The 16,966-nt window shown below is 45.2% G+C and overlaps 1 protein-coding gene across 1 annotated transcript in view; it reads left to right on the forward strand.

The window, feature by feature from the left end:
* The first annotated feature begins 3,319 nt into the window (after window positions 1-3,319).
* The window catches only part of MBD2 (methyl-CpG binding domain protein 2), an 81,840-nt gene continuing 68,193 nt past the window's right edge, over window positions 3,320-16,966 (forward strand). The window contains exon 1 of the mRNA XM_058170747.1: window positions 3,320-4,068. Within this exon, the coding sequence (XP_058026730.1) occupies window positions 3,953-4,068 (116 nt within the window). The 5' untranslated portion in view covers window positions 3,320-3,952. The remainder of the gene's footprint in view (window positions 4,069-16,966) is intronic.

Genomic DNA, 16,966 nt, shown 5'->3' on the forward strand with positions numbered 1-16,966 from the left:
ACCTTGGCTACTTTCAGCCTGAAGGACTTCCACTCCCAGAATGCCCCAGCCTGCTTTGCTGGCTGAGGAATTCTGGGAGTGGAAGTCTCCCAAGGCTTAAAGTTGCCAAGGTTGGACACCCCTGGTCTAAAGCAAGGCGGAGGTTGGAGATCCCTGCTTTAGACCCTTGAATTTCTTTCTTTTTAAAGCCGGAAAGTCGCTTCTCGGCCACCTTCAACCGAGCAAACTAGCCAGGTTCGTTTTAGCTCAGGGGTTGTGCGAACTCAGCCTTTTAAGGATTAGCTTGCGGGTTCAGAGACCGTCCCAGGAACAAGTCACGTGCTTCGCTGCCAAGGGCTCGAAGCGCGAAACGAAAGTCTAGTTTAGACGCTTCCTGAGTTAAATTCGCTTCCCTAAGAAAGTGAAAGGGATTGAAGCCGTCTCTTTAACAAGGGATAATAACCACGTGTGAAAAGGCCACCCGAGATGGGCCGGATCCCCTACATGGCTCGTTGGTGCGCTAATAGAATATACCGTGGTGAATAAAAGCGATTAATTCCCCCTAAAAGAGGAGAATCCCATTTCCTTTCTAATATTAGGAACTCTCCGTTTCGCAACGAAATCGAAAGTTGCACTTGTCGTCGGAGACGTTGGTAACACTTTCTTTTCGGGAATAGAAACAAGAAGAACAAAATTGTACCCTTTTGATTGGAAAAAGCCAGCACAGATTTTTTTAAAAAAAAAAACAAAAAACAAAAAACAAACGAACTTGAGTGGGAATTTCAGGATTTGGGTTCGCACCGCACATCAACCCAAAACATAATGTGTATGGTGTATAAATATATATCCAGCCAATGTGGTTTATTCGTGATAAATCATGGGTGAGCCTATTGTAGGGACCTCGCCAAGTTCACTGGAGGATGTTTTGAGTTTGGAGAACATGATGAACCAGAAGTTAACTTTATGGTTTGGGGCCGAACAATACGCTAGGGCAGGGGTCTGCAAACTTGGCTCTTTTAAGACTTGTGGACTTCAACTCCCAGAGTTCCTCAGCCAACTTTGCTGAAACTCTGTTCCTCAAAGTTCCACAAAGCCAGCTTTGAGGAACTCTGGGAGTTGAAGACCACAAGACTTAAAAGAGCCAAGTTTGCAGACCCCTGCGCTAGGGCTAAAGAAATTGTAATACGTGCGACGGTGTGTTCAGACAACCAGTTTAAATCATATTCTTAAATTAATTAACCCATTTTTCTGAGTTGTCTGTGGAAATTCCTAATCATCCCGGGTCATGGTTGTCCCAAAGGTTCTTTTTCCAAAAGGCAACTGGACTTTCTTGGTATTTTTTTTTTCCTTTGAAAACGTATCAAAGCTTCTAAGGAGGAGAAGCGAAACATTTTCCAAAAAAAAAAAAACCCACTCCCAAGAAGTCGAGTTGCCTTTTGGAAAAAGAGCCTTTGGGACATTTTCTGGGTTATGTAGTACCCCGGCGCTCGATGTTGCCAAGGGACTGGATTCGTAGGACAACTTAATTAACCTCTGCCCTGACTAAACAGGTGAAATGCAACAGGTGGACCTTAAACACACACACCCCCCACGACGTTAAGCTACTGTGATAATATAGCAGCCTGTGAAGCCAACTTCTCCAGGGTAGTATTTTGATTTTCACTGGAGCCAAATACACATCAGAGGGCGCCAAGTTAGGGAAAAGTTTGCCGAGGAAGCGCCTCTTTAAAAAAAAAAAAAAAAAGTCCACGTTAACTTCACTGATCGCTTCTCTTCTTTTAAGTGGCCTTCGACCTCTTAATCTTCTTTAAAAGCTCATTTTGATCCACGTAGAAGCATTAAACGACATTCAAGTGCCAGGAGACGGACTTCCGTAATTTCTACAAGGCCTTTTTATCTAGTTTTTTTTGAAAATCCGTGAAGAGAGTGGATGTGGGGCGAAGGGGGTCCGTCATCATTTCTGATCAGATTAACAGAGTTGGAAGGGACCTTATAGGTCATCTAGTCCAACCCCCTGCTCAAGCAGGAGACCCTGCCTATACCATTTCTGACAAATGGCAGTCCAATCTTTTCTTGAAAGTCTCAAGTGATGAAGCTCCCACAACTTCCGAAGGCAGCTTCTGTTCCATTGGTTGATTTTTCTCACTGTCAGAAAGTTCCTCCTCATTTCTAAGTTGAATCTCTCCTTGGTCAGTTTCCATCCATTATTCCTTGTCTGGCCTTCAGGTGCTTTGGAAAACAGCTTGACCCCCTCCTCTCTGTGGCAGCCCCTCAAGTATTGGAAGACGGCTATCATGTCTCCCCTGGTCCTTCTCTTCACTAGACTAGTTCATGTACCCGTTTCCACGAACCTATGAATGCCCAGTAAGTTCTTCTCGCTTCCCTCGCCTATGCCACCAGCAAAAGAGCTTGCTACGCCCTCAAATAACCCCCGCATCTGCGGCGTCTGCTGACAGATCTGAGAGCAATTTTCATGCCCGGAAACTTTCCCCATAGGAAGCTCGTAACACTTCTAGGTTCTCTACGGGCCTTTGAGGTCCTGCGTGGGAGCTCCCGGCTATAATTCGGTGGGTTCGGCCCACCCACGCGGTGTTTCGTTTTTACTTTATAAATCTGGGCTCCTGAAAACTACTGCTCCAGCTTGGCAAGTTAGGTGGGACGGGTGGGGGAATGATCTGGGGCGAGTACTCTGCACGTGGTCAGAGATTATTTTGACAATCGCAACTCCGTTCTTTCCCCCCGATTCTTAGCTTCAGAGGTTGTATCCCGGGAGGGGGTGGGGAACCCACTCTCAGAAGCTCTGCTGGAAAGTTTCGTCTTAGTTTAGATATGTGAAATCTATTTGTCTTATATTGGCCATGAAGAGCTATTCTGCACGCGCTCAAAAGTCCGGACTAAGAGTTGCAACTCCATCGTTGTCACCCTCCGCGCATTTCCAAAGACATTGATTTACTAAGCGTCCTGGGGAAGGGGGGAGGAAATCTAAGGAGATAAGAACTCTGCACATGGTCCCGGGCACGCCTGTCTTTTCCGATGATAAATCTTCAATTCTCAATTCCCGGCACAAAAAAAAAAAAAAAAAAAAAAGGAATTCCAGGATTTCCGACCAGCCATTTCGAAGGCGCGTCAAGGCAGCGACTTAACACCCCACCACCACGAGGCTCGCAAACCGTCCTTTGAAGCCCGCCCCCCCCCCTCCCAAGGCAGGCGCCGGATTGGAAGCAACCGGGCAGCATCGACCGGCGCCGCTCCAAGGCTGAAGCGGGGCGGGATCGAGGGGAAAGGGGCGGTCTTTGGAAGCCGGGAATGCCTGGCCGAGGCCGGGGCTGGGACCGTGGCTGGGGCGGGCGTGGGCGCGGCGGCTCGCTGGCTGGCTGGCTGGCGCGCCGTCATCCTTCCCACTCTCCTCCCTCCCTTGGCTGTGCCGCGCGGGCTCTATGACCCCGAGGTTCCGAGCGCCGATGACACGGATTCCGAGGCTCAGTTACGGAAGCAGCAGCAGCAGCAGCAGCAGCCGCCGCTGCTCCCCCCGCCGCCGCTGTCGCCGCCTGCTCCTTCTCTTGCTCCGCCGCCGCCGCCGCCGCCGCCACCTGGCCGAAGCCAAGCCCTGCGCGCGCAGCCCCGACTCTTCCTCCCGGCACTGGCCGAGAGGGCTCGACGGCGGCGGCAACAGCAGCAGCAGCAACAGCGGACGCCGAGAAGGAGGCTGCCCCGGGTGGGCACTGGAACCGCCGCCGCCGCCGCTGCTGGACAGCCGCTCCGCCGCTGCCCGGTCAGAAAGGGCCGGCGCTGCTCTTGGCGCCTGCTCGGCAGCGCGCCCCGCCGCCGACCTCTCCCCTCCGCCCCTGCCGAAGGGGCCGGTGAGCTGGCCAGCAGCAGGCCTCGGCTGGGGAGCGCCCCACTTTCTCCGGTTTCGACTCCTCCGTCGTCTCCGTCGTCTCCGGCCGAGGGGCACCGCCGCCGAGGCCCCCGCATGGAGAAGCGGGGCAAGAGAGTGGACTGCCCGGCGTTGCCTCCCGGTTGGAAGAAAGAGGAGGTCATCCGCAAATCGGGGCTCAGCGCCGGGAAGAGCGATGTCTACTACTTCAGGTGAGCCGGCGGGGGTGGGTGGGTGGGTGCGAGAAGCTTGCGCCGAAGAAGCCGGAGCCCGCCTCCCCCGGGAGACCTGGCCTCCCCGCCCGCGTAGGAAGCTCGAGCTGCCAGGGTTGAGTCAGGGCGTAACCCCGGAGGAGGTTTCGTAACGCTCCGGGTCTCGCTTTGGCCAGACGAGAAGCGGCCGCGGTGCCTCTGAGCATGTCTAGAGAGAAGTGTGGGGGGGAGGCATTCCCGAAGAGGTCCAACTTTTTGAGGCGGTGCTTGTTTGAACTGGGGAAGAAGCGGTTTCGTCCCCCACGCGTCTGGGGAACCCCCCCCCCACAAAAGTTCGCTTTTTCAGGCGCGTGGGAATCGGTGTGTGTGTGTGTGTTTGTGGGGAAAGTTTAGCAGTGGTAACTTTCGGGAAAGCTTGGCGGCTTCTGACACTCCTAATTTTCGAACTTCCAACTTTTTCGCGCCGCGAAGAGTGGTGCTCCAGTAGATCGGTCCCTCCCTTCCAACCCCCTTGGATTGATTTCACATTTTCTCCGAATCCTCCCCTGCCCCTCGGGTACCACTCCTTTCCCTTCTTTTACTTCATTCCACCCCCCCACCTTCTCTCCTCCCTCCAATCCTTGAAGTTTCATCTTCCTATCTTTTGGGGAAAATAAACCCCTTTCTGCCTCCGACCTTTTTGGGCTGCAATAGCCATCTGACAGATTTAGCCTGGTTCTGCATTACATCAGACCGCAGGTGGCCTCTACAGTTTCTAAACTTCTGACTCTTGACAGCCCAACTTTCCTCTCCAAACTCCAAGTGGCAGGATAGCCTCCCCTCCTCCACCAAAAAAAATCCTACAGAAGCGGGATCAAACTTCTGGGCTGCTGTTCCGCTTGCCAAGTATAGGAACCTGGTTTTTAAAAGCTGGTATGGGAGAGAGTGGGGATGGGGGCAAGGATGAAGCCTCCGTCCTCAGCTCCTCAGCGTGGTGTTCTTCCGATGGTTTCGGTTGGATTTTCCAAGCCACTTGGCTGGTTGGGTGAACTGCATGTTTTGAACATTTTAATCCAGCGAGGGAAACTTTGGCAGCCCAGGGGAAGGTGCTTTCAACTTCATTTCTTTCCACTTGGTTCATGATGTCCGGGGCCACGTGTTTGTACCATATCCCCTGAGTTAATAGTTCCCCTGAGTTAATAGTTCGGGCTGGCTACTGTGGGAGGAGGGGGGAAAGGAGGGGGGCAAGATGGTTTTCTCTCTCTCTCTCTCTGTTTGTTTGGATGGATCCATTTATAGCTCTGAGAAGCCCGCTGTGAAAACAAACGACTTTTTCCTACGAAAAACTGAGCTGTTTGCGCCTGATAAGGTGAACTTGGCAATGTTTGTGGAGTGAAGTCCAGGACATGTGGCTTTCCTAGGTGGGGCTAGGAGAGAGGCCACGGGTCTTGCTCATGTCGTCCTCGGCCTCTTTCTCTGGCTCTGTGTGTATTGGGGGGGGGGGAGATAGTGGGAGGCTTTACTGGAACATAAGCCTGGACGACTGCTTGGTGACCCGTATGAAAACCCTGCCCTCACCCACCCAAGCCTAACCAAGACAGTTAAAGCCTAACAGCTTGCCACGCTTGATTGATTTCACTGTTGGTTGGTGGCTTAGCAAGCTGTGCGAACTCAGCCTGTTTGGTTAGTTTACAATTCAGTGGATTACTTCAGTAAAATGAGGGAAGCGTCCTACTGGAACCCAGATTTATACTAAAAGGCAGCCCTGCTTAATCTTATTCAGCTCAAGGCAGTAGTAACATGTGGTTCCTTTCCTCCATCAGCCTGGTGTGCCATTCTTGAGGTTTGAACTGACACTCCCCAATTTTGGGGAGATTCCAAAAAAAAAACGCAAAACTCCACTACAGGTCTGGCTAACCAAAGCGACTTGGCATTCTTGTTTCTGCTTGAAGGGAATCCTGTAATAATAATATTCCCATGATTCTACTCTTCGCTCTCGTGGGCTGGAATCCAAGGCTGGGTGTTCCTCCATTTTTATTATCTGCTGGAGAGCACGGCAGAAGAACCCCTTGACGTCTGATCTTGAATGGGCCTTCAACTTTGATTTTCAACTTGATATTGTCTCTTTCGCTTTCCAACTGAAAACAGCTCCATCCTCTGCTTGTTACTGTGGCTGAGACTTACTGTCTTTACTAATAGCTTACGAACTGTGAGTTAACACTTTAATGAGGTGGTTGCAGATCGTTTGTCAAACATGGCAACTTGAAGAGGTGTGGACTTCAGCTCCCAGAATCCCCCATTTCTTTGCCCCCAGCTTTTACCATTGAGAAGCGAATTCTTGAAAGTCTCAAATAATTTTCTAAAAGAGTCTAGCAGCATTTTTTTCTGATGAACGGGTTTTATTTAAGGGTTTAAGCTTTTGTGAACTTAAGCCTTGTGAACTTCAGCCTTTTACTAAAATGTGTTAGGTGCTATCAGGCTCTTCCTGATTTTTTTCTACCACAGATTGACATAAATTTCCCTCAATGTTCCATGATATTTAAATCAATAGAATAAATAAAAAGGAACTGGGGGCTCAGTTGGGTATAAAGAAGCAGTTTTTGGGGGGTTGGTAAAATACTTACTTAAACCTTATTTTACTCCTGTCTCCCAAAACCCAACATCCCCTCCCCTCCCCTCCCCTTTCCTTATGGGACATTTCTTGCAAGTAATATTTACTTGAAGGAATAACTAGAAAAGAAATAGCTAAAGAAATAGCCTTCTCTACTTGCAACTTACTGCTCTTTCCCCCCCTCTTTCTACGCAGCTGTGTGTATTTGGGTGTGTGAGTGTGTATTTAAAATACAACACAGAAAGAAAGCGCCTTATCTGAACAGGGAATTTAGTGGCAGAGATGTGATATAAGTTAATTCAAGTTGTTGGCTTTCCTGTGATAGTTTGAGATACATCGTTCAGTGTGTTTCTTAGTGTACCAAGCTTTCACTGGATTTTGCACCTGTGACTTTTGTAAATGTTGGAGAAAAACAAAGAAACCATGAACTCTGTTCAGGATACACTTACAAAACTATAACTGGGGTGGGTTTTTTTGAGGGGGGGTGGGGTGGAAGGCAGGAAGGCAGGTGTGACAGCCACAGACCTCTTTATCTGTCCTGTTGCATGCGCACTGCACACTGAGGTTGTAGCAGCTGCCTTTCCTGTGGCTGGCAGGCCGTGTACCCAGCAGCTTCTGCACCTGGGGAGCCAAACCTGTACAGATGTTACCTTGTTCCAGCAAAATATTCCCTCCTTCTCTTTTGAGAAACCAGCATCCTTGGCTTATTAACTGGAGCTGGGCATCTTGTAGTACGAAGGAAGGAGTGGATTTGTAACTTCTGTTTGTCATTTCGAGTTTCCCCAGCGTGGCACTGAATTTAACTTTCCATTTTAAAGTTGGGGGAAACAGAAACTTAAAAGTAGTTCGGAACGGTTTAAAACAGGCGTGTCCAACCCGCATCCCACAGGCCGCATGCAGCCCTGGACAGCCAGTAATGTGCCACCCACAAGAAAATAAACGTTTAACATTATTATGTGGTTTATATACAAGAACTATATTATATATTTTACATGTGGCCCGAAAAAAAATTCTCTTCACTCAGTGCAGCCCAGGCAAGTTAAAAAGGTTGGAGACACATGGTTTAAAAAGAAAGATGCATGCTATGCACAGATTTTTCTGGCCTATTTTACATGTGTGTGACTTAGAGCAGGGGTGTCAAACTCAAGGCCTGTGGGCCAGATCCGGCCCACGGGGTGCTTAGAACTGGCCCATCGGGGCTACCCTGGAAACATCGAAGAACTGGCCTGTGATGCCTCTGCCAGCAAAAATGGAGGTCGGGAGCTCCGTAGGCAGAGAGCTCGGGTCAACATAGGTGCCCCCAACACGAGTGACGTTGTACTGGCCACACACACATTGGCCATGCACCCTCCCCCCGAGATCAAACACAACCCTGATGCGGCCCTCAATGAAAACAAGATTGACACCCCTGACTTAGAGCATCACTTTGGATGTTCCGAAACTATTGCACGCTGCACCCAAACAACCAACATTTGTCTTCCTCTCCCTTTAATAGACCACCTTGCACCAGTTAACTTACTAACATTAATGATCAGTTTTATTTATCCATCTGCTTATTACTAAATTGGATTGGATTTGTGGCATTTACCTGCCATTCTAGTAATGAAATCTTTCCAGGCCTTTAAGATAATCAGAAACATTTTAAGGAACAACCTAGACAAAAACACCCCCAAAAGCAAATGAAATAGGGTGAGGATTTAACTCATTGCATCCCTAGAATGAAAGTCAGCTTTAAAAAAAGTCAGCTTTAAAAAAAAAAAAAACTGGGAAAGTCAGACAGGAGATGTATTTAAAAATTTTGGGTCAAGGGACAGATTCAGACTCAAAGGTCTGTTAAAGCACCAAAAAGGCTTATTAGAGATAAGGCAGTTCTACAAATGGCCACATCTTAGCCATTTGGCAACTATAAAAAGTAAAATTAAGGTAAAGATAAAGGTTTCCCTCGCACATATGTGTTAGAAGTTCCCGACTCTATGGGGTGGTGCCCATCTCCGTTTCAAAGCCGAAGAGCCAGCGCTGTCCGAAGATGTCTCCGTGGTCATGTGGCCGGCATGACTAAATGCCAAAGGTGCATGGAACTCTGTTACCTTCCCACCAAAGGTGGTCCCTGTTTTTCTACTTGCATTTTTTACGTGCTTTCAAACTGCTAGGTTGGCAGAAGCTGGGACAAGTAACGGGAGCTCACCCCGTTATGTGGCATTAGGGATTTGAACCACTGAACTGCTGATCTTTCGATCGACAAGCTCAGTGTTTTAGCCACTGAGCCACAGTGTCCCTAAAATTAAAGTAAAATTAAAGTAAAATTAGCCCTTTATTATTAATGTAGTATATGGTCTACTAATATGGTTTGACCCTGTTTAACGTTGTTTTGTTACTAGTTTATTCAATAATCCATGATTATGTCAACTATGGTTAAGCAGGGGTGTTTAAATCCAGTCTGAGAATTAGGGTTCAAAGCAAGAGCAACTTTTATTTTGGTTTTCATGCAGAATTCCATGCTATTTTGGACAGAGCTGCTTTCTGTACGACTGTGTGAAACACAAATATTATAGAGCTTCCACAAAGAGTCCCTGTTTTAAAAACATTCATTTTTTTACCTGCCTGTTTCAAGTTTACAGCAGAAATCCTCTGTTGTTGTTGTTTTTTAACCCAGTAGGCATATTTATTTAGACTTTCGAGAACATGTGGGTTTTAGAGTGTATTTTGTTTCTTCCAGTCTTCACAGCAGTTATAAATTACTTACGAGGGTTACTTACGGGACCGTCTGCTGCCACCAACTGCCTCCCACCGACCCGTGCGCTCTCACAGAGAGGGACTCTTTGGGGTGCCGTCCGCCAGGCAGTGCCGACTGGCGACACCCAGGGGAAGGGCTTTCTCTGTGGGGGCTCCCACCCTCTGGAACGAACTTCTCCCAAGACTCCGTCAACTTTCCTGACCTTCGAACCTTTCGCCGCGAGCTTAAGACACATCTATTTATTTGCGCAGGACTGGGCTAGGTTGTTAATTTTAATTTAGTTTTTAATGGGGTTTTAGTATTTTAATTATAATTTTAAAGTCAGCCTTATTTAATAAGTTTTTTAATTAGTGTTTTATTCTGTATTTATATCTGTTTTTGTGTTTTTAATAGGCTGTAAACCACCCTGAGTCCCTCGGGAGATAGGGCGGTATAAAAATGTGATTAAATAAATAAATAAATAAATAAATAAATAAATACATTCCTATTTTATACTCTCTCTCTTATGTGATGGTTTCCCTCTTTCCCCATATTCATCAAACCCGTAGATCCAAATTCATTCCCTCCCCCCCAGTTTTCTGTAAAAAGTCAACCAAGGGTTGCAATTATCTTCTTTTTCTTAATCAGACAAGGCTATTTTGCCACTACCAAGGCCACAGATGAGGTCTTCTCCATGTAGTCACTTTGAGAAAAAAAAAAGGGCCTCATTGCTTTGCAACCCTCAAGATATTTCTACCGAAGCATGAATCATTATTTTCGTTAGGCAAGTTTAGGTCTCTCTTATTAATTATGAATCACAAAGAATTAAAGTTCAAATTTTCATTCTGCCCCAAACTCTCTAGGTCAGGGGTCTCCAACCTTGGCAACTTTAAGACTTGTGGACTTCAACTTCAATTCTGGGAGTTGAAGTCCACAAGTCTTAAAGTTGCCAAGGTTGGAGACCTCTGCTCTAGGTAGCCTCTAGGTAGCCTTAGGCGAGGCCTTCTCTCTGAGTCAGTTTGCTTTTTTCCCTCCGCCTTCCAACAATGTGGGAGGATTCTGAACCTAGATTGGACCAGTGCCAGGATTCCACGGCTAGCAAGAATTAAAGGCAAAGAATTCCTTGAGTTGAGCTGGTCTCCTGCAAACTCAGTGATGGAGTTTTCTTGGCAACGTAACAAGTGCTGTGTGTCACTGTTTCCTTCTGGGATGGTTTTCAACATTCCTGTTGACTTTCCAGCCCTGGAATTCTCTGGTGACTTCCTGGGAAAGCTACTAACCAGATCCAAGTCTGCTGAGTTTCTGAGCACAGACAAAAATCTGTCAGGTACTGAGAGACAGCAGGAATGGATCAAGGGGGTAAGATTGTTATTGTAACTGCTCAAAATAAATAAATGGGACTGAGAACTTTCCAGTACAGGTAATCCTCAATTTACGACCACGATTGAGCTCAAAATTTCTGTTACTAAGCAGGATGTTAAATGAGTTTTGCCTCATTTTACGACATTTCTTGTCCCAGTTGTTAAGTGGATCACTGCAGTTGTTAAGTTAATAACATGGTTGTTAAGTGAATCTGGCTTTCCCGTTGACTTAGAAGGTCACAAATGGTGATCACATGACCCCGGGACACTGCAAACCGTCATAAATATGAGTCAGTTGCAGAAGCATCTGAATTTTGTTCACGTCACCGTAGGGATGCTGCAATGGTCATAAGTGTGAAAAATGGTCACAAGTCACTTTTTCAGTGCGGTTGTAACTTCGAATGGTCACTAAACAAACTGTTGTAAGTTGATGTCTACCTGTCGATGTTGCTGTTTAAGAAGGGTATAAAGAAATAGAGAAGTTCAGGCTAGGTGTGAAATAGCCTTGCTCCCCAAATATAGAGGAGGAGAAATGTGTACTTGTTGTCTGTTTTCAAAGACAAGACAAATTTCAGTAGAAAAAATGGGTTACAGGCAGATGTGGTATTCAGTTTGGTTCGGACCGGTTCGGACGAACCGATAGTGGCGACCTGCTGGTGGGCCCGCCCACTTGCCCAGGCGCAATCCTGTCCTATATTGCTGTGTTTTTGACGCTGCATGCATATATGGATGGCACACGAGAGCGAATTGCCGTGTTGTTTGATGTTGCATGCATGTGTGGACAGCACATGTAAGCAAATTGCCATGTTTTGTGATGCCGCACACATGCATGGATGTGTGCGCTCACATTTCTGGTGCTGGGCAAACCGGTTGCTACAGTATATGAAGCCCACCTCTGGTTACAGGTAGTCCTCATCTTACAATCACAACTGAGCCCAGAATTTATGTTGCTATGTGTGAAATTTGTTCAGTGTGTTTGGTCCCCATTTTGCGACTTTTCTTGCCACGTTTGTTATGTGAATCACCACAGTTGTTAAATTAGTAACCCGAATGTTAAGCGAATCTGGCTTCCCCATTGACTTTGACTTTCTGACTTTGCTTGTCAGAAGTTTGTAAAAGATGATCACATGACCCCGGGACTTTGCAACTGTCGTAAATAGAAACCAGTTGTCAAGCATCTGAATGTAAATCACGTGACCATGGAGCTCAGTGGTGGAATTCAATTTTTTTTACTACTGGTTCTGTGGTGGGCTTGGTGTCGCTTGGTGGGTGTGGCTTGGTGAGCGTGGCCATTCCCACCCCACTCCTGGGGAAAGGATACTGCAAAATCCCCATTCCCACCCCACTCTGGGGCCAGCCAGAGGTGGTATTTGCCGGTTCTCCAAACTACTCAAAATTTCCGCTACCGGTTCTCCAGAACCTATTAGAACCTGCTGGATTTCACCCCTGAGGGAGATGCTTCAACGGTCATAAGTGTGAAAAATGGTCATAAGTCACTTCTTTCGGTGCCGTTGTAACTTCGAACGGTCACGAAATGAATGTTGTAAGTCGAGGACTGCCTGTAATTGGTTCCCAGTTTAAATTGTTCTCAGGTTAAGAAAGTCCAGTTGCCTTTTGAAAAAGCACCTTCAGGACAACCATGACCTGGATGATTGTGAATCTCCATAAACATTTTCCCAAGTGAAATTGTTCCGATTGAAAGTTTTCAGTAGTAGGACAACCATTTCTTGAGGAACCTGCCACTTGGCATTGCTTTGCTATGAAGGTTAGACTATTACAGGTAGTTCTCAACCTATGACTGTATTTGGGTTCCAAACTTCCATTGCTAACCAAGGTGATTTTACAACCTTTTTTGCCATAGTTGTTAAGCGAACACTGTAGGTGAGTCACATGGTCATTAAATAAATCTGTCTTCCCCCATTAACTTTGTTGGAAGCCAGCTGGGGAGGTTGCAAATGGTGGTCACATGACCCTGGAATGCGTGACTATGGGAATGCTACAATGGTCATAAGTAGAAGGACTGGTCGTAAGATACCCCCTCCAGTTCTGGTTCTGTTGTCAAGATAGTTCATGAGAGACACGGTTTCTAACTAAAAAATACAGGTGTTTTCCTTCTTTTGGCCCATTGGTAGAAAGGATAGAAAAGTTGCCATATAGGAAATGCTCACCGTAGGCTAGGGCTTTCCAACTTTGGCAACTTTATTTTTATTTATTTATTTATTTATTTATTTATTTATTTATTTATTTATTTATTTATTATTTATTTATAATTTAATTTCTATACCACCCTTCTCCCGAAGGACTCGGGGGGTTTACAGCCATATTAAAATACAAATATAAATAGCAATATTTAAAAACAAATTAAAACCAAATATTTAATGGCCAAATCAACTAAAACGGTCAAAGACCGATTTAAAACCCGTTTAAAATTACAATAAAATATTTCTTAGGCTAGTCCCGCACGATGAAATAGTAGAGTCTTCAGTTCACGTTTGAAGGCCCGGAGGTCGGGGAGTTGGCGTAACCCCGGAGGCAGCTCGTTCCATAGCGCCGGTGCTGCCACAGAGAAAGCCCTCCCCCTGGGGGCCGCCAACCAACATTGTGTCTTAAGGACTTCAATTCCCAGAATTTTCCAGGCTCCATGACTGCCTGGGGAATTCTGGGAGTTGAAGTTAACAACTCGTCAAGTTCCAAAGTTGGACACCCCTGTTCTAGGCATGTAGCGCATCCCATTTATATCCCATTCAGCATCAAGCACTCAGTGTGAGATCACAATCCTTCCATTCAGTTAGCATCAGCCAGAAAACAAGCTTACTGTATTTCTTTAACCAATTGCAAGAGGCGTTCCTTGCAGCTGCTATTCCAGCCTGGATAAGATGGCTGGAGCGATGTTTGTAAAAAAACCTAAAATGTTCCCGGTCAACATTTTTGTTGAGTTATAAAGTATTATACAGTAGTGGCCAAAATTGTGGAAACGTTTGGGAAAAGTGTATTGTCTAGCTAATAACACCACTTTTTTTTTTTTTTTTGGAGTACTACCATAAAATTATATATCAATGGAAAGACAATTTAATCAAGAATGTAATGCAGTCACTTTTATGAAGGATTTGCTATTAGAATAGCAGTTACAGTATAAAGAAGAAAAGTGAAACACGTAGAAAAAACGAGATATATAAAAATTCTCACCGTGTCAGTTAATGCTAAGTTGGTTAACATTTAGCACAGTAGTGGGATTCAAGTCATTTAACAACCGGTTCTCTGCCCTAAGGATTTCTTCCAACAACCAGTTTGTCAAACTGCTCAGAAAGTTAGCAACGGGTTCTCTGAAGTGGTGCGAACTGGCTGAATCCCACCACTGCTTTAGCATGAATTACGGCGTTACAACATCTTCCCATGGAGTGAACCAAGTCTTTTAGTTCTGCAGCTGTTACAATGTGAAACCAAGATTGAATGATTGCTTCTATTAACTGGGTTTTATTGCTGGGTTGCTTCTGACTAACAAGTTTCTTTAGTCGGCTCCATAGATTTTCAATCGGGTTGAGGTCTGGGCTATTCCCAGGCCATTCTAGCAGTGGAATAGGATTATCTTGAAACTCCAAAAAAAAGTGGTGTTATTAGCCATCAAACCTCAAAAATACACTTTTCCCAAAAGGTTTCCACAATTTTGGCCACTACCGTAAAATAGAAAATACAAAGTAAATAGAAAAGCAGTGGGGGAGGGGGAGGGGAAAGAGAAGTGAGGAAAAATAAAGGGGGTAAAAGAAGAAGCATTGACTTCCAACTTTCTCTGTTACAGTAAAATAAGGCATTAACATCAAACCACAACTTTTTGCTTTTCCATAATAATATGAACAAGCCATTTCTATAAAGATCTAGCAGTCTAATCCAGGGGTCTCCAACCTTGGCAACTTTATTTTATTTTATTTTATTTGTCAAACACAAAAGTATATATAAGCATGAAATAACCATACGAATTGGATACAATCAAAGGGAACATTAGGACAGGGACGGTAGGCACGCTGGTGCTCTTATGCACGCCCCTTACAGACCTCTTAGGAATGGGGTGAGGTCAACAGTAGATAGTTTTCGGTTAAAGCTTTGGGGATTTGGGGAAGAGACCACAGAGTCAGGTAGTGCATTCCAGGCATTAACAACTCTGTTACTGAAGTCATATTTTCTACAATCAAGATTAGAGTGGTTCACATTAAGTTTAAATCGATTGTGTGCTTGTGTATTGTTACGATTGAAGCTGAAGTAGTCTTCGACAGGAAGGACATTGTAGCAGATGATTTTATGAGCTATACACAGGTCATGCTGAAGGCAGCGGAGTTCTAAATTTTCTAAACCCAGAATTTCAAGTCTGGTAGCATAAAGTATTTTGTTGTGATCAGAGAAGTGGAGAACTCTTCTTGTAAAATAATTCTGGACACGCTCAAGCCAGCAAAGCTGACTGGGGAATTCTGGGAGTTGAAGTCCTCCAGGCTTAAAGTTGCCAAGGTTGGAAACCCCTGGCCTAATCGGTAAAACCCAAAGTCAGAATTTCATTCTTTTCCACATCAAGCATGAAGTTCAGAAGCCTGTCGCCATGTGGAAACAAAAGTAGTTATGTTCTTTTCTTTAATCGAAGTGGTAAAAACTAAAATATTGAAGATAGGGAATATTCTTGTGTGGGCCAAGGCATCTCTATAACGTCAGCCTGGATTTTCCCTCCATGTTTCCCTTTTTAAAAATATGTATTTCCACCAGCGCGAAGGCATCAATCACGGTTTCTCATAGGATGGCTGAGATGATTTGAAGATTTTTTTTAAATTTTTTTTTAAATTTGCATTTATATCCCACCCTTCTCCGAAGACTCAGGGCGGCTTACACTATGTTAAGCAATAGTCTTCATCCATTTGTATATTATATACAAAGTCAACTTTTTATTGCCCTCAACAATCTGGGTCCTCATTTTACCTACCTTATAAAGGATGGAAGGCTGAGTCAACCTTGGGCCTGGTGGGACTTGAACTTGCAGTAATTGTAAGCAGCTGTGTTAATAACAGACTGTCTTAGCAATCTGAGCCACCAGAGGCCCTGAAAATTTTGTCGGTGGGTGTGGAGAGGACAGTGGTATTCTTGCTTTCCCGCTACAGATAATCTTTAACTTAGAAACCATTCTTCAGTGACCATTTGAAGTAACAACGTCGCCAACAGGTTTCACACATAACGACCGTTGCAGCATCCCCATGGTCACACGATCGAAATTCAGGTGCTTAGCAACTGAATGTATTTATGACAGTTGCCCTGTCCTGGGATCGTGTGATCACTTTTTGTAAACTTCCCAGCTGGCTTCCCACAAGCAAAATCAATGGGGGGGAAAGCCAGATTCACTTAACAACCACACGATTCACTTAACAACTGCAGTGATTTACTTAACTGTGGCAAAATAAGTCGTAAACTGTGGCACGGCTCATTCAACAACCGCCTTGCTTAGTAGTGGAGGCTCAGTTGTGGTCGTAAGTCGAGGACTTCCTATACAAGTTGACTAAAGGCTTTTGGGGGGGGGCACCTGTTTATCACTGTGTAAGCTTCTCTTCTTACCCTCCTTGTTTTCCATTTCTCATTTACATCCCAGGAGTAAGCAGAAAAATCCCCACTGACTCTTTTTCTGAATAGCGAAATTATTTTTTTCCCCCACCCCAGCGACTTTAAGGTGCAACAGACCTCAGCTCCCACAATTCCCCAGCCAGTCTGGGGAATCCTGGGAGCTGAAAAATAAAACCTCTTAAAGTCTGCTGAGGTTGAGAAACGCTGGAGACGTGGGAAGGGGGGGGACTGCCGAAAAGCAGGAAGATTGAAGGGAAAAATAAAACTTCGGAAAGGAGGAAGCTGAACAAGGAACCCCGATTCAGTTTTGCAAATTGGATGATCTTGCTAGTTTTTTTAAAGTAACACACTAGAATAGAATAGAATAGAATAGAATAGAATAGAATAGAATAGAATAGAATAGAATAGAATAGAATAGAATTTTTTATTGGCCAAGTGTGATTGGACACACAAGGAATTTGTCTTGGTGCATATGCTCTCAGTGTACATAAAAGAAAAGATACGTTCATCAAGGTACAACATTTACAACACAAATGATGGTCAATATATCAATATAAATCATAAGGATTGCCAGCAACAAAGTTACAGTCATATAGTCATAAGTGGAAAGAGATTGGTGATGGGAACGATGAGAAGGTTAATAGT

Source organism: Ahaetulla prasina, chromosome 2 (genome assembly GCF_028640845.1).
Source record: "Ahaetulla prasina isolate Xishuangbanna chromosome 2, ASM2864084v1, whole genome shotgun sequence".
Taxonomy (NCBI): Eukaryota; Metazoa; Chordata; class Lepidosauria; order Squamata; family Colubridae; genus Ahaetulla; species Ahaetulla prasina.